The 25,526-nt window shown below is 40.3% G+C and overlaps 2 protein-coding genes across 2 annotated transcripts; both read right to left on the reverse strand.

Moving 5' to 3' along the window:
- Positions 1-1,380: 1,380 nt before the first annotated feature.
- LOC117390167 (GTPase IMAP family member 9-like) lies at positions 1,381-4,243 on the reverse strand. The gene is made up of 2 exons (XM_033987827.2): positions 4,225-4,243; positions 1,381-2,159 (listed from the first exon to the last, which is right to left on the reverse strand). The coding sequence occupies exons 1-2, from the start codon at positions 4,241-4,243 to the stop codon at positions 1,381-1,383; spliced, it is 798 nt and encodes a 265-aa protein (XP_033843718.2).
- On the reverse strand, positions 4,104-8,486 carry LOC117390523 (GTPase IMAP family member 9-like). The gene is made up of 2 exons (XM_033988277.2): positions 8,425-8,486; positions 4,104-6,447 (listed from the first exon to the last, which is right to left on the reverse strand). The coding sequence occupies exons 1-2, from the start codon at positions 8,441-8,443 to the stop codon at positions 5,477-5,479; spliced, it is 990 nt and encodes a 329-aa protein (XP_033844168.1). The 5' UTR covers positions 8,444-8,486; the 3' UTR covers positions 4,104-5,476.
- Positions 8,487-25,526: the final 17,040 nt, after the last annotated feature.

The following is a 25,526-nucleotide window of genomic DNA, read 5'->3' on the forward strand; positions in this document are numbered from 1 at the left end:
CTCTTTAAATGAGGCAGCGTGTGTTAGGTCATGTCACAGTTCTTCCTGTTTTCATGTTTTTCCTCAGTCCAGCTCCGTTTTCCAGCCTGTTCCAGCTGCCGTTCATTTCCTAATCTGTATAAACTCCCTCTGTTCAGTCAGGCCTTGTTTGATTGTCGATCAGTCAAGAAAGACGCTCGAGTTTGTGTTTCTGCAGCTCTGTGTCCCAAATCAGCGTTGATCCCTGTTTGAGGAGATTTGAGGGACTTCCGAGTTTATTTTCCAGCCTGTTTCCCACATTGATTCTCCAAAGTGGACGAGATTTTAGTCGATATTAAATAAGACACTGTTTCCTCGGTTGTTTATTGCCTGATTTGTCACATTGAAGGACACTTTCTGTTGGATTTACTAAGACTTTTGTTTGGTTCTTTGTGTTGCGTTTGACTCCGTTTACCTGTGTCATAGTTTCTGTATTGAAGCGTCATCGTGTGAACAAATACAAAGCTATTTTTAAACTAGATAAAGTTCTCCAAGTGAAATGTGAGGCGTGTCGGAGGATTAGGTCGGATTAGAAAAGACAGAGGTGGAACGTGACTCATTATAAATGTTCCTCGTGTTACTGTAAATGAACAGTTGTGTTTTTTTGAAGGGTGATTGTGTTTGTGTTTGTGTGAGTGGATTTTTAAGTCTGTTCTTTGTGATTAAGAAAAATTCAAGCCAAAGTTAGAATTTAAATCACAGAAGTAACTGAGGATTTTACAATGAATCCATAAACAAACACACACACATGTACACAAACATACAAACACACACACACACATGTACACAAACATACAAACACAGACACACACACATGTACACAAACATACAAACACAGACACACACATATGTACACAAACATACAAACACACACACACACATATGTACACAAACATACAAACACACACATATGTACACAAACATACAAACACACACATATGTACACAAACATACAAACACAGACACACACACATGTACACAAACATACAAACACACACATAGACAAACACGCACTTACATGAAAATACACAGACAAATACACACATACGTACAGACACAAACACACACAGACGCACACACTGACACACACACATGCACACACACACACAGACACACACACACTTCTGTTTCTCTTGTTTTGAGCTCAGAGAATCTGTAAATTTTGGTTTAAAATGAAAAAATTCAGAGTTAAACTCTTTGACTGATCAAGTTTTGAATAAAATCTAAAACGTGTAAAATTACAAAAGAAATAATCCAATAAAGTCATATTTTCACACATACTTTACATTTACTCAAGTACATTTTTCAGTTTTCTTTCAGCACAGAGAAAAACGCTTGTTTCTTCTTCTGTTTCAGATCTGATCACTGCAGCACACACTTATTCTTCTTCGTCCCGCCGAGCGAATCCCGCGACGCAAACACCGCCTCCCTCTCCACCTCCGCCCGGAGTCCATCCCTCCTGAGCTGCTCCTCTGCTTTTTGCTCTTTCAACAAATATTTCTTCTCTCGTTTGGACATTTTCGTGACTCTTTTGAACATCTTAACGGTGTAAAACTCCCCCCGATTCTCCATGACCATTTTGTCTAACTTTTCCAGCAGCTCGTGCGTTTGCTGCGGATCGTTTTCCTGGTTATTAAAAACGTGATATCTCCCGTAACACGTTTCTATCAGCTGCTCCAGATCTTCGCTCTTCGAAATGAACTGTTCTATTGTCATTTTTTTCAGTTTGTCTCCGTGCGTGAATAAAACCAGTGAAAATCGAGCGGCGTCCATCCCGAATGTTTTCTGTATCAACCTCACCGTCTCTTTCTCCTCTTCCGTAAACCTTCCCAGTCTCAAAACCAGGAGAAACGCGTGCGGTCCGGGCGCCGACATCGAGACGCACGTCGTGATCTTTTTCAAAACTTCATCCTCGGTGAAATTGGTGTCGAACAATCCAGGAGTATCGATCACCGCGATGTTTCGTCCTCGGATTCTCGTTTCCGATCGCTGGCATTGGTAAGTCCAGGATGAAGAGGATAATTCCGATTCGAATTCCTGTCGTCCGAGGATGGTGTTCCCAGCTGCGCTCTTTCCGGCTCCGGTTTTCCCGACCAGGATCATCCGGAGTTGTTGGTCTTTCTTCTTTTCCTTCTTGGAGCCTAAATGTAAAGCAAATTTTCGTTTGACATTTAATACAGATTTGGGTTTTATTATCGCAGATTTAAAAGAGTTCTATTGCTGCTTTGCAGTGACATCACATCGGGGGTGTTCTGCATGTGTGTCTATGGCGGAATGTTCAGCAGTCACCATGGTAACCGCTAAATATAAAGCAAGTTTTTTTTTCCCCACATTCAATACAGATTTGGGTTTTATTATTGCAAATTTAAGAGTTCTATTTATATTTTGTAGTGACGTCACATCGGGGGTGTTCTACACGTATGTCTATGGCGAAATGTTCAGCAGTCATCATGGTAACCGCTAAATATAAAGCAATTTTTATTAAATTTTTTTTTTCCACATTCAATACAGATTTGGGTTTTATTATCGCAAATTTAAGAGTTCTATTGATATTTTGTAGTGACGTCACATCGGGGGTGTCCTACACGTATGTTTGTGGTGGAATGTTCAGCGGTTACCACGGCGACTCGAATACGTTTTAAGAAAAATACAAAAGAGAGCGGGTTTCCAGGCGCCTGTGATCAATACGAACGCTCGTGTCTCTGTGTACGAGTTTGATTTTGCAGCCCCGCGCTCTCATTCGTCGCCTTCGCGTAGCAACAGAGGCAGATTACTGTAACTAACGGAAAAATATTTAAACAGCCCTGTGTCTCCGCTTTGAGACGCCGTTTGAATTTGGTTGCAGAGTTACGCTGCTGGAAAGTCCGCATCCGCGCTCTATTGGCGACGATAGCCTTCGACGCTATAGGGTTAAAGAAGGATTGTCTCCTAACTAAAATATGTTCTTTAACTCTCCTCTCAAACCATCTCTTTTCTCTGGCTCAGATCTGACCCTCACTCTCTTCAAAGTTGTGGTCTGTGTCTTTGAGATGGAGATGAACAGCCGACTGTGGTCCTGAGCTGCTCTTGTGCCGCTGTTGGTTCATTCTCTTATCTCTTATCTAGACCCAAACAAACAGGAACAAAGAGAACAATAGCCTGAAACTGGAGAAAATAGCTGTGTCCTGGGCTGAACGTGTCTCTGGGGCCCCCTTAGCTGTTGGTGATTCACATTTGACACATTCTGACTCTGCTCTCATCACTTTGACCAGTTCTTTTTGTGTTTATCCGAACAACATCAGAGTCCTGAATCACCCGAGACTCTGACACCCCCGTCCGGAGTGTCCACCAGCCTCCACATCCATCCATTTCATCAACAAATATCTTTATCTTACACCAGCGTCGTGGCGTCTTTGCTGGGACAATGGGACAATTTTATTTTTATTTTTTTTCTGAGCTGTGGAGGTTTGTTTTCCGCTGCAGTACCAACAGCTGCCACTAGTCCAACTCACGGTGCGTTTAATCTAGTGCGACCCACATCCAGACGTTTGAATAACTCCATGTCCAGCCCGTCCAGGAACATAAATATATAAATATACATACTTTTGTGTAGAAATAGGTAATAAAAAACATAATAAACCAACAAAATAAACAATGAATCCAGCCTGGTAAAAATACGTCCAGTGTTCGAGCGTTGGGAGTGAAACTACTACAAATGGTATGAGGAAATAGTCTCTAGTTTTATTACCGTACGGAACTTACAAATACAGATAATTAAAACAAACAACAAAAACATCGGTAATTATTCATGACACACAATGCATTGCAATTAAGTTAAATTACACGTCTGGTTAGTGTATATATAACTACAAGACACATATTTTAATTTAAAAAGTGAAGGTAAGGAGTAAAAAGAACCCGTATTTAAAGTGCCTCGCCGTTTTTGAGACGTATCTTTCAGACTTATGTGTTACTTATAGTCGTCTTTTTTCAAATATTTAACAAAACATTCAGTATTTATTCATCAACACAGATAAAAACTGCATTATACATTCATAGTATATATAGAATTTGACAGAGAAATACACGACATCGAGGTTTGAAGTGACCTTTAAAGACCCTGTACCCATTTTTTCCCATCTTTTTGAGCAAATTTTGTCTCGCGTAAACGGCTCTCGAGGTCAAAGTGAAGTCCGCTGTGCGCTGTCTGCGTCTAATTAGGTTTACCGTCATCGTAAAACTCCATTCGGGTGTCTACGAGTTGTGAAACGTGCTTATAAACTCATCGTGGTGAATAATTCGGATGCTCTGAGCTCATAAGGTAAGTGAGGAGTAACTTTGAACCACTGCAAAACGATTAAAATGAACCGTCTGTGTTTTCAGGAGGTAAAAATCAGGTACAGCGTGTTTAAATTGACTATTTTTGCTCATAAAGTTTGTTTTATGATCAGTAATATAAAAAATAAACTCGTCAAAGGCTTAAAATCTCAGCAAAAGACGAAGTTTAAATCCGTCGACTGGACAAATCGTTGCAGGAGTGAAGACGTTTCGCTGCTCGTCCAAGTCGCTTCTTCTTCAGTTGTGGTCAGATTTCTGCTGGACACTGCCTTATATCTGTCTGAAGGAGGCGCTAACGACACTGAAACTGTAGCTATTGTCTCCAGTTTAAGCTTAAACGACCCTATTCAACCTTTAACGACTCTGCGATTGTTCTCTTTGTTTTGGGTCTGAGGATAGAGTTGTAGGAAGGATTGTCTTTCCTCACAAAAATAGCGTCTTTAACTCTCCTCTCAAAACATTTCTTTTCTCTGGCTCAGATCTGAACCTCACTCTCTTCTTCTTTCGTGTTCAGTGTCTTTGAGATGGAGATGAACATCAGACTGTGGTCCTGAGCTGCTCTTGTGACGCTGTTGGTTCATTCTCTTATGGCTGTTTAGTTTCTCTCTGCACTCTTCTCTACACTGAATGGCGTCGACCACATTACTTTGTTTGTGTCTCTGGGTTTTGTCCTTTGGGTGAAACAGTTTTTGTCTTTAAAAAACAGTTTGTAGGTTTGAAAAAGTCAGGAATCTCAAACTGTCTGAAAATTCTCTGAGGTTTTCCAGACACACCCGCAGTGTAAAGAACAGTTACACCTTTCTTCTAGGTTCAGATTCCCTGTTGTCCTGTTTTTTTTAACTCCAGAACTGAAGAATTGAACTTGGACGAGCAGCGAAACGTCTTCACTTCTACAACGATTTGTCCAGTTGACGGATTTAAACTTCGTCTTTTGCGGTGGATCAAACCTGGACGACTGAGGGATCACACACAGACATTTAAAATCTTACTAAAAGTTGACTATTTATCAACCGTCAAATTAAAAGTTTCATTGTCCCATAGTACGTGACATTTTGAGGACTTTTTTCCATTCAAAAGACACACAATTTTGCTCTACATTGTTAGTCGCTATGGTAACGGTCTCGATCATCCCGAAACCCCGTCACTGGATTCGACATCCCTTGGACAAGTGTATCGACAGAGCCCCTATGGACGCCCCGACGGCCGCCCCAGCCGCCGCTCCCACCGCCAACCCGATGGGACCCCCCGCCAACCCCAGCAGCCCGCCGATGGCCGCGCCGCACGCTGCCGACACGGCGATGACCGGAGCCCCCGTGAACTCGTTTGACCGCTCCGCTCTCGTCCGGGCCTCGTTGTGGTACCTGATGTTGACGCTGCGTTCCTCTTTGTATAAGACCTTTTGGTTTTTGCCGTATTTGGCGCGGAGCTGCTCCAGTTCTTTGACGCGTTGTTCTTCGAGCTCCTTCATAAGTCGTTCCTTCTCCTTCTCGATGGCCTCCTCCGCTCTCTTGAACATCTCGTTGGTGTAAAACCCGCCTCCGTTTCTCTCTATCATCTTTTCAATTTTATCCAAGAGTTTATACGTCTGTTTCTCGTCTTTTATTTCGTTGTTGAAGACGTGGTAGCGGTTGCGGCATTTCTGGATTAGCTCCAGTAGATCCGCGCTTTCGGCGATGTAAGACTCGATGCTTTGCCTTCGCAGCTGATCTCCGTGCGTGAACAAAACCATGGTGTAGTCCGCCGCCTCTTCGCCGAAAGTGGTTTGAATCATTTGAACGGTGTCTTTCTCTTCTTTGGTGAATCTTCCCAGTTGAAGACAAATCAAAAAGGCGTGCGGACCCGGCGAGGACAGCGAGATGCACATTTTAATCTTCTTCAACACTTCTTCTTGGGTGTAATTTGTATCGAAAAGACCCGGCGTATCGATTACAGCAATCTGACGACCGCCGATGAACCCTCTGGCTTTGTGGCATTCCGACGTCATGGAGGAAGGGGACAGCTCCGACTCGAAAGCCTCCCGTCCGAGGATGGTATTCCCGGCAGCGCTCTTCCCAACTCCGGTTTTTCCGACCAGAACGAGTCTCCATTCACTTTGGTCGTAGCCCTTATAGCCTGTCGGACACAAATATCGGTAGTTTTCAGACTGAAGAATGTGAGGATTCAATAGTTTCAAAAGGAGCAAGGAGCCAGGATGTTAGCTAAATGCTGCATTTCGAGTTACGACACGGCTTAAAGATGCACTCTGTAACTTTTCTGGGCTCCGTGGAGATGCCAAAAATGATCTGCAGTTCGGTATTAAACGTGTCTTCCATTTATTACAGTTGTTTGTAGTGCAATAAAAACACACCGGAGAACACACAATAGGCTCTGTGCACAGCGACACGCTAGCTAGCTCAATGTTTCAGCTACTTTTATTAAAATTGTAAAAACATAAAATAAACAACCTATTAAAATTCAAATAAAATAAAATAAAGACTACCCAATTATTTTTATATGTAGAATCCTTCAGTTTGTGTTGTTTTAATATTTATTATGCTTCAAAGTTAGCATTAGCGTTAGCACTGAGACACAAACACGTCTCTTTCCAAACTCAGAAGTGTCTGTGGTGAAGTATTCATTTTACTTGTGTAGCGTTTAACATGTCCCTGTCCACTGTTTGACCCTAACCCTCTGACCTCTGACCCCTGACCCCTGACCCACCTGCAGCTCCCTGTCCACTGTCTCATCTTTAAATATTTATTAATTTTATCAGATAAATAAAACTGGACAGGAAGTACTAACGCTAACAGTGAGGTAGAGGGCGCTGTTGTGCACAGAGTTAATCCTATGTCCATAAATCTGACCTGTAGCTTGGCCTGCTGTCTCCATGGAGATATGTTAAATCAAAAGTCCCAGAGTGCGTCTTTAGGCTTGTGTTGTTGTGTGGTAGTGTTCCATTGAAATGCGTTTCTGACCAAAATTCTGCGGTCAATTTGCATTTTATTTTGTTTTATTTTATTATTTTTATGAATGAAAACACTACACAAGACACTGACTGCTGCCCCCTCTGGAACATTGACGTCATTACATCTCAAGAGTCTGAAAACACGTGTACGACGTGCGAACGCCAACAGGAAATGTGAACTGGAAATCTGACCCTGCTGCATTCTTACGGCCACAGGGCTAAACTTTTGACAGGAATAATTTGTCTTCCGTTTGGTTTGGACGAGGTAAAACTCAACACGTTTAAGCTCTGAATTTAAACAGGATTATATTTGTGTGTTTTATAACGAAGAGGGAAACAATATTGTACAAATGTAAATATTTTAGATTATTTTGGTCTTATTTAATACGTTTATTTTTGTAGTTACACCTGTTTTGCTGTTCTATTTATAGAAACCTGGCTGTGCATTGTTCTACCCAATCAGGTTCTCCCTGTCCTGTTCCCTAGCAACCAGGGCTTTAACATGAAACTTTGATTTATGTACATTCATGTCACTTTATTTTAGCTGGTGTTACAATTAAATAATGCAGCGTTAATAATACTTTTTATTATTATTACTACTGTATTATTATTATTATTATTATTATTATTATGATATATTTTAGTTTTTTAGGTTTATTTTTTTTATTCTTGTAAAATTATTATTATTATTATATATATATATTAAAAAAAATCTATTACCCACTTTTCAACCCTCACAAATTGCAAATATAAATTGTCCTTATTTTTCCCTTACAATTAAATTAAAGCTGCACTATGTAACTTTTCTGGTGGAGGGAACATCGTCCACATGGCTTGCTAGATTTTTTTAAATTTATTTTTTTTATTTTTGCTTTGCCTGAAGTCTACGGTCTTAAACTCATCTACCTCCAAGGAGACAAGCAGATGACCTCACTCTGCAAAGTTACAGGTCAGATCTGCGGAGAGGCGACGCTACTCACCGTCACAGAATTATACTATAACATATAAACGCATGCTACATAGGTTAAATACCACACTGCGGAATATTTCAGGTAGCAAAATCAAATCTCCGTGGATGCGCATCTCCCAATGGAAAAGTTACAGAGTGCAGCTTTAACACAGTAAGTTTAAAGCGTGAGTCTGACCTGCGTGGTGTCCGCTCATGGTGAAATCGTGTCCGTGGTCCAGCTCTTTTTGTGTCTCTGCTTCTCTCTGGTGTCTCTGTTTGTCCTGGTGATGGGCGTGTCCCGTGTTTTCTCCACCAAACCTGTATTTCACATCCACATAGTTACAACACAACGCAAACGACAAGTGACACAACGCAAATGACAAGTGACACAACTCATACGACAGGTGACACAACGCAAACGACAAGTAAAGAACAGAGGTGATGAAATACTCTGTAAGTAAAAGTACAGATACTGAGCTAAAACGTTACTCAAGTAAAACCACATAGTTAAAACACAACTCATACGGCAAGAGACACTGAGTAAGGTAAAAATCAGCTTTTAAAATGTGTTTGCTCGGCCTGAAATGTTCCACAGTTTGGCATTAAACTCACCTTTTTTGCATTTACTCAATTATAGATGTTTTTAAGCTCTAAAATACACCGAAAAACAAGCATTCTTATTGTGAGCCACCTCTCCACAGATCTGACCTGTCACTTGGCCTACTGGTGTCACCTGTTTAATGCTTCACTGTGGAACTTTCCAGACATTTTCATTGTTTACATATTTGTAAATAATAATAATAATAATAATAATAATAATAATAATAATAATAATAATAATAATAATAATAATAATAATAATAATAATAAAATAACATCTCCATCTTCATTGTTTATATATTTGTAAATAAAATAATAAATAATAAATAAATAAATAAATAAATAAATAATAATAATAATAATAATAATAATAATAATAATAATAATAATAATAATAATAATAATAATAATAATGATAATGAATAACATCTTCATTGTTTATAAATTTGTATATTAAAAATAATAATAATAATAATAAAAATAATAATAATAAATAACATCTCCATGGTGACAAAAGCTGGTGGTGTTTTAGTTTTAATTTTATTTTAAACAATAATCTTACAAAAATAGCTCAATAATAATGAATGGAGTCACTGCAGGCTCTTGCGTAACAGAGATTGCGTCGTTCTGAACTGGTTTTGTTTTTGTTACTATAATCACTGGTTGGTGACAGGAAACTGCAAACATCATCATGACTTTACAGCAGAGGCGTCGGCAGAAAACCGAGGGGCCCGGGGCAAAACGCAAAACATGGGCCCCCCTTTAATGTAAATGAATAGGAAAAGAGAGGAATAGACCCTTTTGTCCCCCGACAACTCCCCCGCGAAAGTGATTAGTGTTTGTGGAAATAAAGTCAAACAGAATGTCTTTACGTCATGATTTACAGACACAATAGTGAAATAAAAAAACAGGATCATGTAGAGGGTTAATACGAACATTTAAGATCAAAATGAGTCTGAAGCAGCAGGTACAGAGAGAGGGGACACGGCTTTAAAAAAATAAATAAAAAAATAAAAACTCAAAATAACAAAAAAAAAAAAAAAAAAAAAACCCAAAAAAACAAACAAACAAAAAACACCTCAAAATAACTAAAAAAAATTAAGAAAATAAACAAAAAAACCACCTAAAAAATAATAAATAATAAAAATAACTTTAAAAAAAACAACCTTAAAAAATAAACACAAAATAACAAAAAAACAAACAAACAAACAAAAAACACCTTAAAATAACTAAAATAATAATAATAATAATAAAAATAATAATAATAAAATAACTTTAAAAAATAAACTCAAAATAACAAAAAAAAAAAAAAAAAAAAAAAGAAGAACCCCAGGATCATGTAGAGCAGGTTAAATGTTAAGTGTGTTTGCAGCTTGAGTAAAATTGCCCAAAAAAGTTAGATTTTATTACAACTTAAATAATATATATATTATTGGAATATAATGGTACTGATGAGTGAAAACTAATTTATATTTATATTAGAGGAGGGCCCGGGGTAAGAAGCGTCACATGGGCCCCTTTAATATAAATTAATAGGGAAAAGAGTCAAATTCTGGGCCCCTAAGACACAGGGGCATCATAAAAATCATAAAAAAAGAAAAAAAAGTTTGCAGCTTGTGTAAGATTGCCAAAAAATATATATTTTAATATATCTTGAATAACAAGTATCCTTAAATACAGAAGTTCAGAGGCTAATAATTAGCCTCTTAAAAAGTGTTTTTTGCAGTCGTGCAACAAACATGGTGGATTTTGCCGTGTGATTTATGATGTTCTGTGTGATTTTTATTGGAATATTATGTGACTGATGAGTGAAAACTAATTGTAATTCAAACTTTAAAAGCTGAAGTTCATTCTGAAGCTGCTCTTACACCAGACTAACACCTCAGACACCATTTTGACTCTGTTCTTTTGAGCCATGGTTCATGTTTATTCTGTGTCCATGTGTCTGTTTTATTATTCTACAAACTGAGTCACATTGTTATAAGTTAAATGAAAAAAAAAAAAAGACTCTGCACTTCAGTAGTGAACAAAGACTGTGTAAAGAAGGCGCCGGATTTGTCTGTTATTAATGTTCATATCTTGATTTACAGACACAATAGTGAAATAAAAACCCCAGGATCATGTAGAGGGTTAATACGAACATTTAAGACCAAAATGAGTCTGAAGCAGCAATTATTGTTTAGAAGTTGGAAAAGAAAAACAACACAACTAAATGTAAGAAAGTCAAAATTGGGCTGCATTTGTTTTACTTTAAATGCAAATAACCTTTAAAAACGTCTGTTTACAAATTCATGTGACAACATATTGCTTCTTGTGTTAAGATAAATCACATTTTAACTGTGAAAGTCAAAGTGAAAATAACACGAGGTGCGTTTCAACTGTACTTGAGACTTTTTTCACACATATTTGATCAGTCTCAGCTGTGGATATCATTTGGTTCTTTTTGCACAGTGGTAAAATTAAACATAAAGGACAGACACAGGAGCAAAAACAGGTGAAAATCAGAAGAATCATTTCATTCAATAGTTTTTCAGTCGATCTGTGCAGCATTTCGATGTGATGTTTAAAGCCCTTAATGAGCTCTTTGGATTCAATCTTCAGTATCATAATCATTTCCTGGTAAAGAGGTCGATCACATGTGCGGCTCCGCCCACAATGGCTCCAGCTGTGGCTCCCACCGCCGCCCCGATCGGACCTGCGACGATAGCCCCCGTGGCCGCGCCCACAGTGGCCCCTTTACCGATGTCCTTGGCTAAGTCTTCGACCTCATTCATGACGGGTTTGTCTGCAACGTTTACAGGACGAACCATGACCGGACTGATTCAATAATGCACAGAAAGTCACACAGAAAACACACACAACCATGTAAAGAGGATATATATAAAGATGATACACATAAAACACACACACATCAGTGTAAAGAGGAAGATTATACACACAAAATACACAAACATCAGCGGGAAGAGAAAGATTATACACACAAAACACACACACATCAGTATAAAGAGTAAAAAGATTATACATTATACTCAATATTATACATTATACTCAATATTATCTACATAAAACACAATCTAGACAATATTGAGTATCTATTAGTTTCATATGAATCTGTTTTTTACACATCAGTGAAGATTAAAGTCAAACACTCAAACTCTTTCATTTTGCAGAGATTTTAGTCACAAACTGATATGAAAACAAGAGTCTGACCTGAGCTCATGATGAAAACGTCTTCAGTTGATTCTTTTCTCCTGCTGCACTCAGTCCAGTGTCTCCAGCTCCTCTCCACCCTCACCCCACCTGCCCCTTATATACAGAGAGAGGACAGGGGACGTTCTGCACACACACATGTACACACACGTGCACACACGTGCACACACGTGCAGACAGACATGCACACAAACACACACACAAGTTTAGTTTACTTTATGAATAAAATAATAAAACTTTGTAAGTAACAATATTTCCTGTATTTTTATAAGGCTGTTGTGTGTATTGTGTGTATTGTGTGTATAGTGTGTATTGTGTGTATTGTGTGTATTGTGTGTATTGTGTGTGTTGTGTGTATTGTGTGTATTGTGTGTATTGTGTGTATTGTGTGTATTGTGTGTGTTGTGTGTATTGTGTGTATTGTGTGTATTGTGTGTATAGTGTGTATTGTGTGTGTTGTGTGTATAGTGTGTATTGTGTGTATTGTGTGTGTTGTGTGTATAGTGTGTATTGTGTGTATAGTGTGTATTGTGTGTATTGTGTGTATAGTGTGTATAGTGTGTATTGTGTGTATAGTGTGTATTGTGTGTATTGTGTGTGTTGTGTGTATAGTGTGTATTGTGTGTATAGTGTGTATTGTGTGTATTGTGTGTATAGTGTGTATAGTGTGTATTGTGTGTATAGTGTGTATTGTGTGTATTGTGTGTATAGTGTGTATAGTGTGTATTGTGTGTATAGTGTGTATTGTGTGTATTGTGTGTATAGTGTGTATAGTGTGTATTGTGTGTATAGTGTGTATTGTGCGTATTGCCATAGTTACTGTTATCAGAGACACATGAGTAACATATTAATATTAGGTGAGTTTTTCTTTCAGTTCTGTTTTCAGTCATGTTCAATGTTCACATTATTTTGTACCAAATCTTTGTTACACAAACATAGAATAGAATAGAATGCATTTATTGTCACTATACATATGTACAACACCACACACATGCACAGCGAGATTAAAAAAACAACTCACCCTTCAATACAAACAGACATGGAACAATTAAAACATTAAAGCATTAAAACATTAAAACATTAAAACACCCCAGACTACAACTCTCAGCAAGATTTACAGTGAATACTGCAGAGTCACATGCTGCACTGAGCAAGTATTGCACTATATTAATTATTGCACTATGTTAAATATTGCACTACATTAAATATATTGCACTGTATCAAATATTGCACTCAGACATATTGCACTGTATTAAATATTACACTATATTAAATATGAAATATTGCACACAGACGACCTTATTGCACTCAATAAAAATATTGCACTATTTAAAACATTGCACAAGTCGGAGGTCAGTGCATACGTGAGTTCAACAGGGTTATGGCATTTGGGAAAAAACTTTTTTTGAGTCTAGTGGTTGTTGCTTTAATGGACCTGTAGCGCCTTCCCGAGGGCAGCAGATGAAACAAGTCAAAGCCAGGGTGGGAGCTGTCGTTAATAATGTTTTTGGCCCTGCTGAGGCAGCGGGAGGTGTAAATATCCATCAGAGAGGGGAGAGGGCAGCCCATGATCTTTTGGGCTGTCTTGACCACCCTCTGTTTCACCACATCTAGTTTCATTTTCAGGATCAGTTTTACTTATTTACAGAACTGCTGAAACATCTAACCATGTTTGTGTAAATACTGAGTAAGTGTCAGTATAAATCAAACGTGTGCATGTTCTTCAGACTCATGAATCACAGACTTCAGTCTGGTCACATCAGGCCTCAGGTCAGAGTCAGACAGAGCAGTGCCTCCTGTTAGCAGCCAGACTCTTCTGCTTCTGTTTGAATCCAGAGGGTCTGGAATGGCACACACACATACACATGCACACACACACACACACACACAGGCACCCCCCCCCCACACAAGCACACACACGTACACCCCCCCCCACACGCACACCCCCCCCCACACGCACACACACATGCACCCCCACACACACCCCCACACACATGCACACCCCCCCCACACACACACGCACACACACACCCCCACGCACACACACGCACACACACATGCACCCCCACGCACACACGCACACCCCCACGCACACACACGCACACACACATGCACCCCCACCCCCACACACACACGCACACCCCCACACACACATGCACACACACACGCACCCCCCCCACACACACACATGCGCGCACACACACGTGCACACACACGTGCACCCACACGCACACACGCACCCCTGCACACACACATGCATACATGCATGTACACACATGCACACACGCCTGCAAACACACCCCCATGCACACACACACACATGCAGACACACACATGCAGACACACACATGTACACATGCATGTTCATGCATGTATATATGATTTATTTAACTTTCTTTGCTACTTAATTCTATTCCATCATATATTTTATGTCTTAGAAGTAGAAGACTCTGGTGAAATGTCTTTTGTTTCAGTTTTGTTTTGTGTCACAGACTCTGGTTCTAAGAAATCATTATCTTTCCAGTTATCAGAGGGGCATCTGTGGTACGGCAATAAACTGGTTCAAGTCCTATCTAGAAAACAGGGAGTACTTTGTTAAAATTGGAAAATGTGTCTCAGATAAAATGTCCTTGACCTGTGGGGAGCCCCAGGGGTCCATCCTGGGACCCCTGTTGTTCAGTCTCTACATGCTGCTGTTAGTCCAGTTAATACACAACAATAATGTGTCACACACAACTCTGCAGACGAGTCAGATCTATGTCTCACTGCAGCAGGTGAATATGGACCAGTGGATTCACTGCATCAACAGATCAGTGTGTGGAGGAAAAACAACTTTCTCCAGATAAACTCAGACAAGACTCAAGTCGTCATCTTTGACCACAGAAACATAGAGAAAGTGTCAGCGTCACCTCCAGCCTCTGTCTCTAAACCTTCAAATCAGGAGAGAAATCTAGAGGTAATAATGGACTTTAACAGACACTCAGTACCATCTGCACCATCTAAAAACATGTCAATTTTTTATTTTAGTTAATCTGTTTGAATAACACACTCAAACTTTGTAAGTAACAAGATTTCATGTATTTTTTTACAAAGCTGTTGTGTTTTTCTTTCAGTTTTGTTTTCAGTCACGGTTCATTGTCCAGATTACTCCCCCTCCTCGCCCTTCCTGCCCTCCCCCAGAGCTGTTCACAAAGAGCTAGGACACACCGGGCCTCTGCTGTCCCAGGACATACAGTCAGGATAAAAATAATATCGTGCTGAGGCCTGTGATGGATCTATATCTGCAGTTACACCACATAGACTGATTAACAGAAGGACAATTAGACCAATCAGGCATGTGCCCAATGTCAGATTTTTATGTAACAAGTCATTTTTTATTAATGATTTTATTTCTTCTTTTAATCTTGACTTTATTTTTTTTTAACCAAAACACTGGAACCAACTCCACAAAACTTCAAATTTGAATCTGAAACACAAAAAAATGTGGAGGTTAGAGATAATTTGGTCATTAACAGATTGTCATTTGGGATGTTTTCTGTCCCAGAGATCATCATCAGTCTGAGTTCCACATGCTGCCTCCGTATTTTAACCACTACATTTCTAAAGTTTGTGCTCAACAGTTTGCTATCACCACTTGTTTCCATAGTATTGAACCACTGCCACAGTATTGAACAATTACCAACCAATCTCAAATCTTCCATTTTTAGTCCTTGAAAAAGTAGTTTATCAACAGTTTATTAACTTTCTCCAAATGAACAATTCCTGATGTTTTCCACAAGTTTCTTCATGGACCAGCACCAAAAGTCTGTGCTGTATGAACCACTCAGACCCGCTGTCTGATGTAGACCTGGTTTAGTCCTGGTGTAGTCCTGGTTTAGTCCTGGTTTAGTCCTGGTTTAGTCCTGGTTTAGTCCTGGTTTAGTCCTGGTTTAGTCCTAGTTTAGACCTGGTTTAGTCCTGGTTTAGTCCTAGATTAGTCCTGGTTTAGTCCTGGTTTAATCCTTGTTTAGTCCTGGTTTAGTCCTGGTTTAGTCCTAGATTAGTCCTGGTTTAGTCCTGGTTTAGTCCTGGTTTAGTCCTGGTTTAGTCCTGGTTTAGTCCTGGTTAAGTCCTTGTTTAGTCCTGGTTTAGTCCTAGTTTAGTCCTGGTTTAGTCCTGGTTTAGTCCTAGTTTAGACCTGGTTTAGTCCTGGTTTAGTCCTGGTTTAGTCCTAGTTTAGTCCTGGTTTAGTCCTGGTTTAGTCCTGGTTTAGTCCTAGATTAGTCCTGGTTTAGTCCTGGTTTAGTCCTAGTTTAGTCCTGGTTAAGTCCTTGTTTAGTCCTGGTTTAGTCCTAGTTTAGTCCTGGTTTAGTCCTGGTTTAGTCCTAGTTTAGACCTGGTTTAGTCGTGGTTTAGTCCTGGTTTAGTCCTAGTTTAGTCCTGGTTTAGTCCTGGTTTAGTCCTGGTTTAGTCTTGGTTTAGACCTGGTTTAGTCCTGGTTTAGTCCTAGTTTAGTCCTGGTTTAGACCTGGTTTAGTCCTGGTTTAGACCTGGTTTAGTCCTGGTTTAGTCCTAGTTTAGTCCTGGTTTAGACGTGGTTTAGACGTGGTTTAGTCCTAGTTTAGTCCTAGTTTAGTCCTGGTTTAGTCCTGGTTTAGTCCTGGTTTAGACCTGGTTTAGTCCTGGTTTAGTCCTAGTTTAGTCCTGGTTTAGACGTGGTTTAGACGTGGTTTAGTCCTGGTTTAGTCCTAGTTTAGTCCTGGTTTAGTCCTGGTTTAGTCCTGGTTTAGACCTGGTGTAGTCCTGGTTTAGACCTGGGGTAGTCCTGGTTTAGTCCTGGTTTAGTCCTAGTTTAGACCCGGTTCAGTCCTGGTTTAGTCCTAGTTTAGTCCTGGTTCAGTCCTGGTTTAGTCCTGGTTTAGTCCCGGCCTCCTGCTGGTTCCAGAGTCAAGTCTTCTCTGTTGAATCAGTTTTTCATTTTGACGCTAAAACTTGAAACTAGACCTGGTTTAGTCCTGGTTTAGTCCTAGTTTAGTCCTGGTTTAGACCTGGTTTAGTCCTGGTTTAGACCTGGTTTAGTCCTGGTTTAGTCCTAGTTTAGTCCTGGTTTAGACGTGGTTTAGACGTGGTTTAGTCCTAGTTTAGTCCTAGTTTAGTCCTGGTTTAGTCCTGGTTTAGTCCTGGTTTAGACCTGGTGTAGTCCTGGTTTAGACCTGGGGTAGTCCTGGTTTAGTCCTGGTTTAGTCCTAGTTTAGACCCGGTTCAGTCCTGGTTTAGTCCTAGTTTAGTCCTGGTTCAGTCCTGGTTTAGTCCTGGTTTAGTCCCGGCCTCCTGCTGGTTCCAGAGTCAAGTCTTCTCTGTTGAATCAGTTTTTCATTTTGACGCTAAAACTTGAAACAGTCTGACGACGTGAGACGGGCCTCGACTTTGACAACGTTTAAATTTATGTTTTCATTTGTTTTATTGTGATTTTAATGTCGTTCTAATTCTGTGGTTTTATATATGGTCAATGCTCCCCCATAGCGCCCCCTAACATTTTTGTCCCACTTTTACAGCACAACCAGTCCTGACTAAAACTGTTCAAAATGAGACTCAAACAAAAAAAGTATTTCATATACACTGCAGGGTCAGGTAACAAATGTGCTCAGTTTGCCTTTATTTGCACATTAATCAAGATAAACAATGATCATCTATGTCACATGTGTCAAACCCAAGGCCCCCGGGCTAAATGTGGCCCGCCCATGTCATTTTATGTGGCCCAAAACAAGATAAATTAAGTGTGATGTCAGTTTTTCCAGCAGCTTTACGTCTGTTTTTGAGGATTAACACTGGATTTATTAGGTTATATTTGATGTATTTTATTATTTATTCTAATTTCAGAGCTAAGTGTAACGTGTTTGAATGTTAAATGTTAAAATTAAAAGAGCTTAAGGGCTGTGGGGGGCTGCAAGGGCTTCTGGGAGATTGCTGTAAGACATAGGACTAGAATACAGACAACACTAAAGCAGGACAGTGGAACTTTCCTGGTGCTGGACCTTCTTGTCTCCGTGTGGATCAGGGGTCACCAACTTTTTTGAAACGAAGGGAAATATCAAATAATGTGCTCAGTTTGCCTTTATTTGCGCATTAATAAAGATAAACAATGATCATCTATGTCACATGTGTCAAACTCAAGGCCCCCGGGCTAAATGCGGCCTGCCCATGTCATTTTATGTGGCCCAAAACGAGATAAATTAAAAAGTTTGACCGTCTTAAAATGTCAGTTTATGAGCAGATACAGTTATACAGACATATTTTTAAATCTATGGAAATGTAAATGCAGTATTTGTAACTCAAGTGAGAAATAAATACAGAGGCGGTGAAAGAACAAGTTAAAAAAGTAGTTTATTTAATTCCACGTGGCCCTTTTCAGAGCGACCATTTTGTTGATGTGGCCCTCGGTGAAAATGTGTTAATGATTTTTCACAATTATCAACAACGAGCAAAGTGACAAACAGATCAATATTCAGCAATTTAACTTTAATTATCTTAGTAACTGTTTGAGTAAATGTTCAGACGACATTTACATCACCACATCTCACAGGAAAAGTGTCGCATTTTCACAAACCACTGACAAAACTTTTAGCAAAAACATAAACGACGTCGCGCCGTGTTTCAAAAAGTGATCAATTATGTAACGTTAAAGAAAAATCTACTTACATACAGTATTTTTAAATAAATCTTGGCTTCTTTTTGTGACTTTTTCGCTGGTCTTGTGAAAAAAGTCTGTTGTTGACCCAAATCTGCCTTTAGCTCAGGGCTTTTTCTGTCCATAGAGCGCCTCCTGGTGGGGAGTGAGCGTAGGTTTATTTTACAGTCTTAAAATTTGTTGTGAAAGTGATGTGATTTTTTTTTTCTGCCGTGTTTTTGTGGTAAAAAAAACTGTATTCGGCGCTCGCGAGTTGAGCTCCGGTACTGACCTTTGAACTGAGGAGGAGTTCATCTTAACGTATCTAAACTTCACGTATAACATTTTCAAGATATTGTCATTTTTAAATCTATACAAATGCAACGATGAATTAAAAAAAAAAAAAAAAAGCAGCAGAATAAAACCACGTTGAAGACCTCAGCACCTCCTCAACCCCTCCAACCGAAGAAAACGTCTGGCGGCCATATTTGTTTTTGACACAAACGGACCACGCGTGCCTCTGATTGGTCGATCCGCCTGTCAATCACGCCGTCTGAAATCTGGGAAACAGGATAAGACTCCAGATTCACTCGTCTTTGTAAAGTTTTGTCGAAGGCGCTTCATTTAAACAAAGTCACGCGTTTTTTCGTACCTTTTCTTTTTCCTCGCGAGCGTCCATGTTTGTTTTGACACGGACGAGCTACGCATGTTCCTGATTGGCTAATTCAGCTGTCAATCACACCCGTCTAAAGTCCAGGAGATTCACTTTTAGGTGTATATTCTGAGTATGAAATAAATATATTATCGTTCAACAGAATATGTAAATCAGATTGCGCGACGAAAGAGCCAATCAAAGGCGAGGATGTTGAAGACAGGGGGCGGAGCTCTTACGAGGCTCGATAGCTTTCGATTAAACGTGTTGCTAATGTTAACGGTAACTGACCTTGGGGAAAGAAGTTTTTTTTTCATATCTTGGGACAAAACAGCGAAATAAAAACCCCAGGATCATGTCGAGTGGGTTAAAAAAGAACATTTTAACATTTGGGGTTAAAATATCGGAGGATGACTGGTCAAATATCTACAAAACTACTATGACTACCTCAAGTTCAGGTCGTTGGAGGGTATTTATGTGGAAAAATATGGTGCGTTTTTTTGTAACACCTTATATTAGGAGCAAACGTTGTAATGACCCAGACAAAGCACAATGCTGGAGAGACTGTGGCAATGACAGGGCTGGACATTTCCATATCTTTTGGAACTGTGACAAGAGCGCCCACTACTGGACATCGGTGATAAGAGTAATCCAGGATATGTTTGGACCTGGCTTGACATGGGGATTCACTGAAGTCTATTTGAGTAAACTTCCACATGGGATGCTAAGATCTGATAAATATCTTTTGTCAATACTACAATCTGGAGCGAAGAAGGACATAACCCGCAAATGGTTGTGTAAGGACGAACCTACACTCACTGACTGGATTCAAAGTTGTCACCGAGATCTATGACATGGAGAGACTGACCTTTTCACTGAGACTTTCTGCTGACAAATGTAAAAGATATTGGGAGAAATGGACTTGTTATATTGAAAAACTAGTTATATGATCATGTTAATGGAATAACTGCATTGTTTCTGTATTCTTTCCTGGATGCTCTGTGTTGTTTTTGTGCTCTGCTGTTCTTTGTGTTCTAAAATACTTATAAAAATAAAGTTTAAAAAAAAAAAGAACATTTTAATCCCCGAATGACGAGTCTAACAGCAGCAGATACAGACAGAGGAGCGAAGATTTAGATTTTAAAATAAAATTCATCTCACAATCACTACACGTCCTCTTCTGTGTGTTGAAGCTGTCGGTTGTGTCCACTAGATGGCAGCGTTTGTCTATGTTTTTCCCATCTCCACAGCTTCAGCCTCTCTCTGTCCTGCTGCTCCTTCAAGTGTCCAATATTTACATTTGTAATCACGCTCCTGTCGTCTGATGGGCCTCTTCAGACTCCAAACAGACTTAAACATTCACACCTGAGCTCTCCAGCGACTCCAAACATCTGAAATGGAATAAATAATCAAAAATATTTCCTGAAGTATATGATCTGATAGGTGTAGAAATGTATTTAAAGGTTCTCCATCGACTTATCTCCATGAAAATTGTATTGATTTCTTGATTTTTTCGCTCCGCAGTACGAGATTAGACATTATCTGTGCTTTTATAATGCCTCGCCTCCGCACTGATCTGACTTCTAAGTTGGTATAGTGGGTCACAACACCACACTGCGTAAACAAAGCAATAACAAGTATTATGTTTAGAGTATTTGTACTTTTTGTCACTTTTTGATATTTGCTGCTAATAGTTTTACTCTATCTGTTGCTGGTTCGAATCCCTGGTTTATCGCGGGGGTCACGTTCTAAAAATAACCCGCAATAGACGAAATCTGCGACGTATCAGCTTTATTTTTTACATTATTCTCTATGTTTTTGTCTGTAAAACCCCTCACCACACACTTTATACACTTTTCTCACACAGGCGTTAACATTTTCTCACATTTCTCTCTCGTTTAAACTCTCTCAAAGTTCAAACCTTCGTCGGCGTCTTTGTCGGTGCAGAACGTTTCATCGACATTGTGGGTTTTGTCGGGGAGAAAACAAATTGCAAACGTACAGCACTTCAGAGTCACACTGAGATCCAACATTTATGTAAATTTGTCGGAACACATTCTGTACTGGACAGGAGACACGGCACGGAGGAGACTGATGGACAATGGTCTACAGTCCAACAGCCAATCAGGACGCACGACACAATGGTCTACAGTCCAACAGCCAATCAGGACGCACGACACAATGGTCTACGGTCCAACAGCCAATCAGGACGCACGACACAATGGTCTACAGTCCAACAGCCAATCAGGACGCACAACACAATGCACGTTCATACTAAAAAAAATCTGCGAAACAGTGGTAAAAATGTGACCATTTAATACTTTTATACAAATTCAATGTGTGCTTGGATTCTCCTGAACTCTGCTACGATGTTATTCTGAGGTCAAAACTAATGCAAAACGAGTAAAAAGGTCTGTATGTCGTGTAAATGTGACAGAACTAGCAGATTATAGTTGTAAAATAAATGCACTATAACAGTTTAAGTGATGAAGGAACCCGGGTTGTAGCACCAAATTCTAGGCCCTGAGTTTAAACCATCGTGTTGGGCGGGACTAATGAAAAACGCACATTACAGACTTCGTGAGGGGCCCCTCCCTGTACTGGGCCCCGAGTAAAAAGCACCTTTACCCCCCCCTGTCCGACGCCCCTGAAGAAACCCCGTTCCTCTGAGCTAAAATATCTGTAAAAAGTAACACAAAAGCAGGTTGACTTCTGCTGCTCTTACCGTCTCTTTTGAAAGCTCGGTTGCCGCGTGTAGGGGTGTGCGTACCAAAATGTGTCAGAAAACGTTGTTATATTTTTAGATTTTGAGCTGAAACCCTTTGTCTGGCCCCGTCTGTCTCGTGGCGTGGTTGGCAGGCGCTTTCATCAGGTCTGAATGGCTGAAATCCACCTCTGTATATTCACTCTGTCCTGTCACAGACTTGAAGAGTTAAGTGGAACAGGTTTTATTCACAACTTATCAACTCCACACAATTGTTTCTTGCGTTGAGTTTGTCACATTTCACCGATTTTCTTCGCAGCAAAAGAAGGATGGAATAATATCAAGGTGAAAATTAAGGAACATTTTGTATTTTGTGCAATGTTCCCTTCACTCAAATTGACAAAGGACAAAAAAAAAATCATGGCGTCACATCTAGACCTGGTTAAGTTCTGGTCAAAGTGGAACTAAAATGACTAAATTCACGTTGTTTGCTGCTAAACAGTGTATATGGTGGTGTAAGAGCATTATCTACTGTTCCTAGTCATTTTTGTTTTGGGAATTTTAGTTCAAACGAGGTAAATTTACAGCTTTTCTGGTTAAAAAAGTTTATGGCGCCTTCTGTGTGATGTCACCAACTACTTGAAATGACAGAAACCGCAGGACCGCCCCGATCGCAGCCGGGGGTTTCTGATTATAAACAGCTGCAGGGGGCGGATTTTCGAGCGTGAATATCTGTTAGACCAATCACACTGTTGCTATACTGCCAGACTCCGCCCCCTCCTCCCTCCCAACTCTCTTCTTTTTATCCCTCCAGACTCCGCCCCTCTTCTCCGTCACTCTCTTTGCAGCAAACCGTGACGCCGCGGTGAGAGGCGGAGCGGGCCGTGGGTTTTAGCAGCAGAGAGAATGGACACGGACGGACGTAACAGGCGACGGTATCTGCCCGCGCGAGCCCCGCCCCCTCGGCTCTCGGCCAATCGCACACACACACGCGGCAAACGCACCCCTCTACCTGTCTCCCGCTTTTTTTCTTCTTTATTCCTCCAGACTCTGCCCTTGCTCCTCCCTCACCGGCCTTGTCACAAATTCGCCGGTTTTCGAAATGGGACAGACCTACGGCACAGAGCGTACGTCAACCGCTGTCCGTACGCTTAATTTCGTAGCTTAAGTTGCGTCGTTATTCTTTTTTATTTAATTGAAGAAGAGTCGAGGTGTCGTTTATTTCTGTTTTTAGCCTGAATGAAGTCAGGAATTAATCTTTCCCTTTGAATATCAATAGACAAATATAACATTCCAGGTGATTTCTTCCCAATTGTAGAGAGTATTACGTAACTTTCAGAAAATATACCTCGTTTCTCCTGTATAAGAAGCGACACATGGTGCATGATGGGATATAGAAGTGGCGGAGTCTGCTCAGATGCTTTGTTCACGGCGGATCTCCACGGAAACACAGGGCACAGTTTTCGGCCTCGTTTGTCGGGTGTGGGACAAATGGGACACGGGACAGGCCTCGTCGTGCCAGAAGCGACGTAATTACCTTCAAGTGTGAAACCGTCGAACTGAGACGCGGCAAATCTCTTCTTGAGTCGTCGAAGGTTCTGCCCAGTTTAGCCGCTCCGTTTGAAACGCGGTTGTGGGCGGAGTTTTGGTGTTTTCGTCTCATGTTAAGTCGCTGCTGGAGAACTACAAAGAAGAACTCTGGAGAACTCTGTGCATTTAAACGCGCTGTACCTGGTTTTAATTTGAAAATAAATAGACATAGACACATAAACTTAATGCACATTTCATATATTTTTTCATATTTAAACTTAAAAAGGAGTGAGAAGAAGAAAACAACAACAGCCTCAATGCAAATGACAGCTCACTTTAGTCTTAAATCACTGAAATAGTTGCTCATAAAGATGTTGAGGATTACGTGGAGCTTCTGGACGCTGGCAGGACTGGTCTAACTCCACTGTCCTCGAGGCTGAATCTCCTCTGTGCATTTAATTAACCCGTCAGTGCCCAGGGCAAGTGTGTTTAATGTTATCCAGCGCCCGAGTCAAGGGCACTGGATCAGAGCCATTAGCCCACCGCCGCTAAACACGAGATCCTAATTAGGTTCACATGTCTGAACAGGAAAGTCTTTTAACCGTCGTGTGTTGTGCATTTGGATAAGGAACTAGATGTTTTTATGTAGTAGTTTCTGGTAGTATTGGTTTGGTATTGACCCTGTGCCTCTGGACTCAAGCGTCCACCTCGTACAGCTCTGTCTGATCTGTTCAAGTCCGTGTAACGTTTGGGACTGAACACAAAGCGTTTTCCAACAAAATCGTTTTATTAACCTTTTGTCCAGAGGGCCTGTTTGTCCCAAAGTGCCGGACAAAAATGAGCCTCAAACCCGACCCTTTGGAGGACAGTTATGACTCAAATACAGTACAGTTGTCGCTCACTACATCATGGTTCACCTTTCGCAGTCTCGCAGTTTCATGGCGTGTGATTGTGCATTGTGTCGTGCGTCCTGATTGGCTGTTGGACTGTAGACCGTTGTGTCGTGCGTCCTGATTGGCTGTTGGACTGTAGACCGTTGTGTCGTGCGTCCTGATTGGCTGTTGGACTGTAGACCATTGTCCATCAGTCTCCTCCGTGCCGTGTCTCCTGTCCAGTACAGAATGTGTTCAGACAAATTTACATAAACGTTGGATCGACACAACAGCAGAGCGATGCCAGGACGAAGACGCACAGTCAGAGGAATGTGAAATACACGAGTCACTATTAATTAATTAACAAGAGAGAAATGTGAGAAAATGTTAACGCCTGTGTGAGAAAAGTGTATAAAGTGTGTGGTGAGGGGTTTTACAGACAAAAAAACATATAGTGTAAAAAATGAAGCTGACGACTTCGTGGATTTCGCCGATTGCGGGTTATTTTTAGAACGTAATGGTCCACTGCAGCGGTGGGCAAGATTTTTGACACATGGGCCACAATGGATTCTAAAATTTGACAGAGGGACTGGGCCAAGACATGTGTGAGTGTGTGTGTGTGTGTGTGTGTGTGTATGTATGTATATATGTGACAAAGTGGGCCTTTGTCCCTTTTTAATAGTATTATGATTTGGTTTGCACATCTTTGTTCATTTTCAATAACTTCAATACCCAACAAAATATAACTATCCCGGGTTTGTTTTGTTTTGTTATCAGTTTAAAGCACCACACATTTGTTAGTTAAATATATTTTATTTAGTTAAATGCGTCTATTCAGTTCAGTCAATAATCATCTTACCTGTATCTCCACATGGTCCAGACAAAGAGGGGGCATGCCCTATGTCGGCCATTTTATAGGCTAGAGTGGGGTCGTGGGCCGGACCATGTGGAGGGGGGAAAACTGGCTTAAGTTTGTTTATTTCTTTGTGTTAATGTTTTGTATATTTTCATTTCTGGAATTAAGTGTTTATATTGTGTTTAGTTAAACACTTTTGGTAAAGGACTTGGGCCCGAGAGCTGTTTT

This window comes from Periophthalmus magnuspinnatus, chromosome 22, assembly GCF_009829125.3.
Source record: "Periophthalmus magnuspinnatus isolate fPerMag1 chromosome 22, fPerMag1.2.pri, whole genome shotgun sequence".
Taxonomy (NCBI): Eukaryota; Metazoa; Chordata; class Actinopteri; order Gobiiformes; family Gobiidae; genus Periophthalmus; species Periophthalmus magnuspinnatus.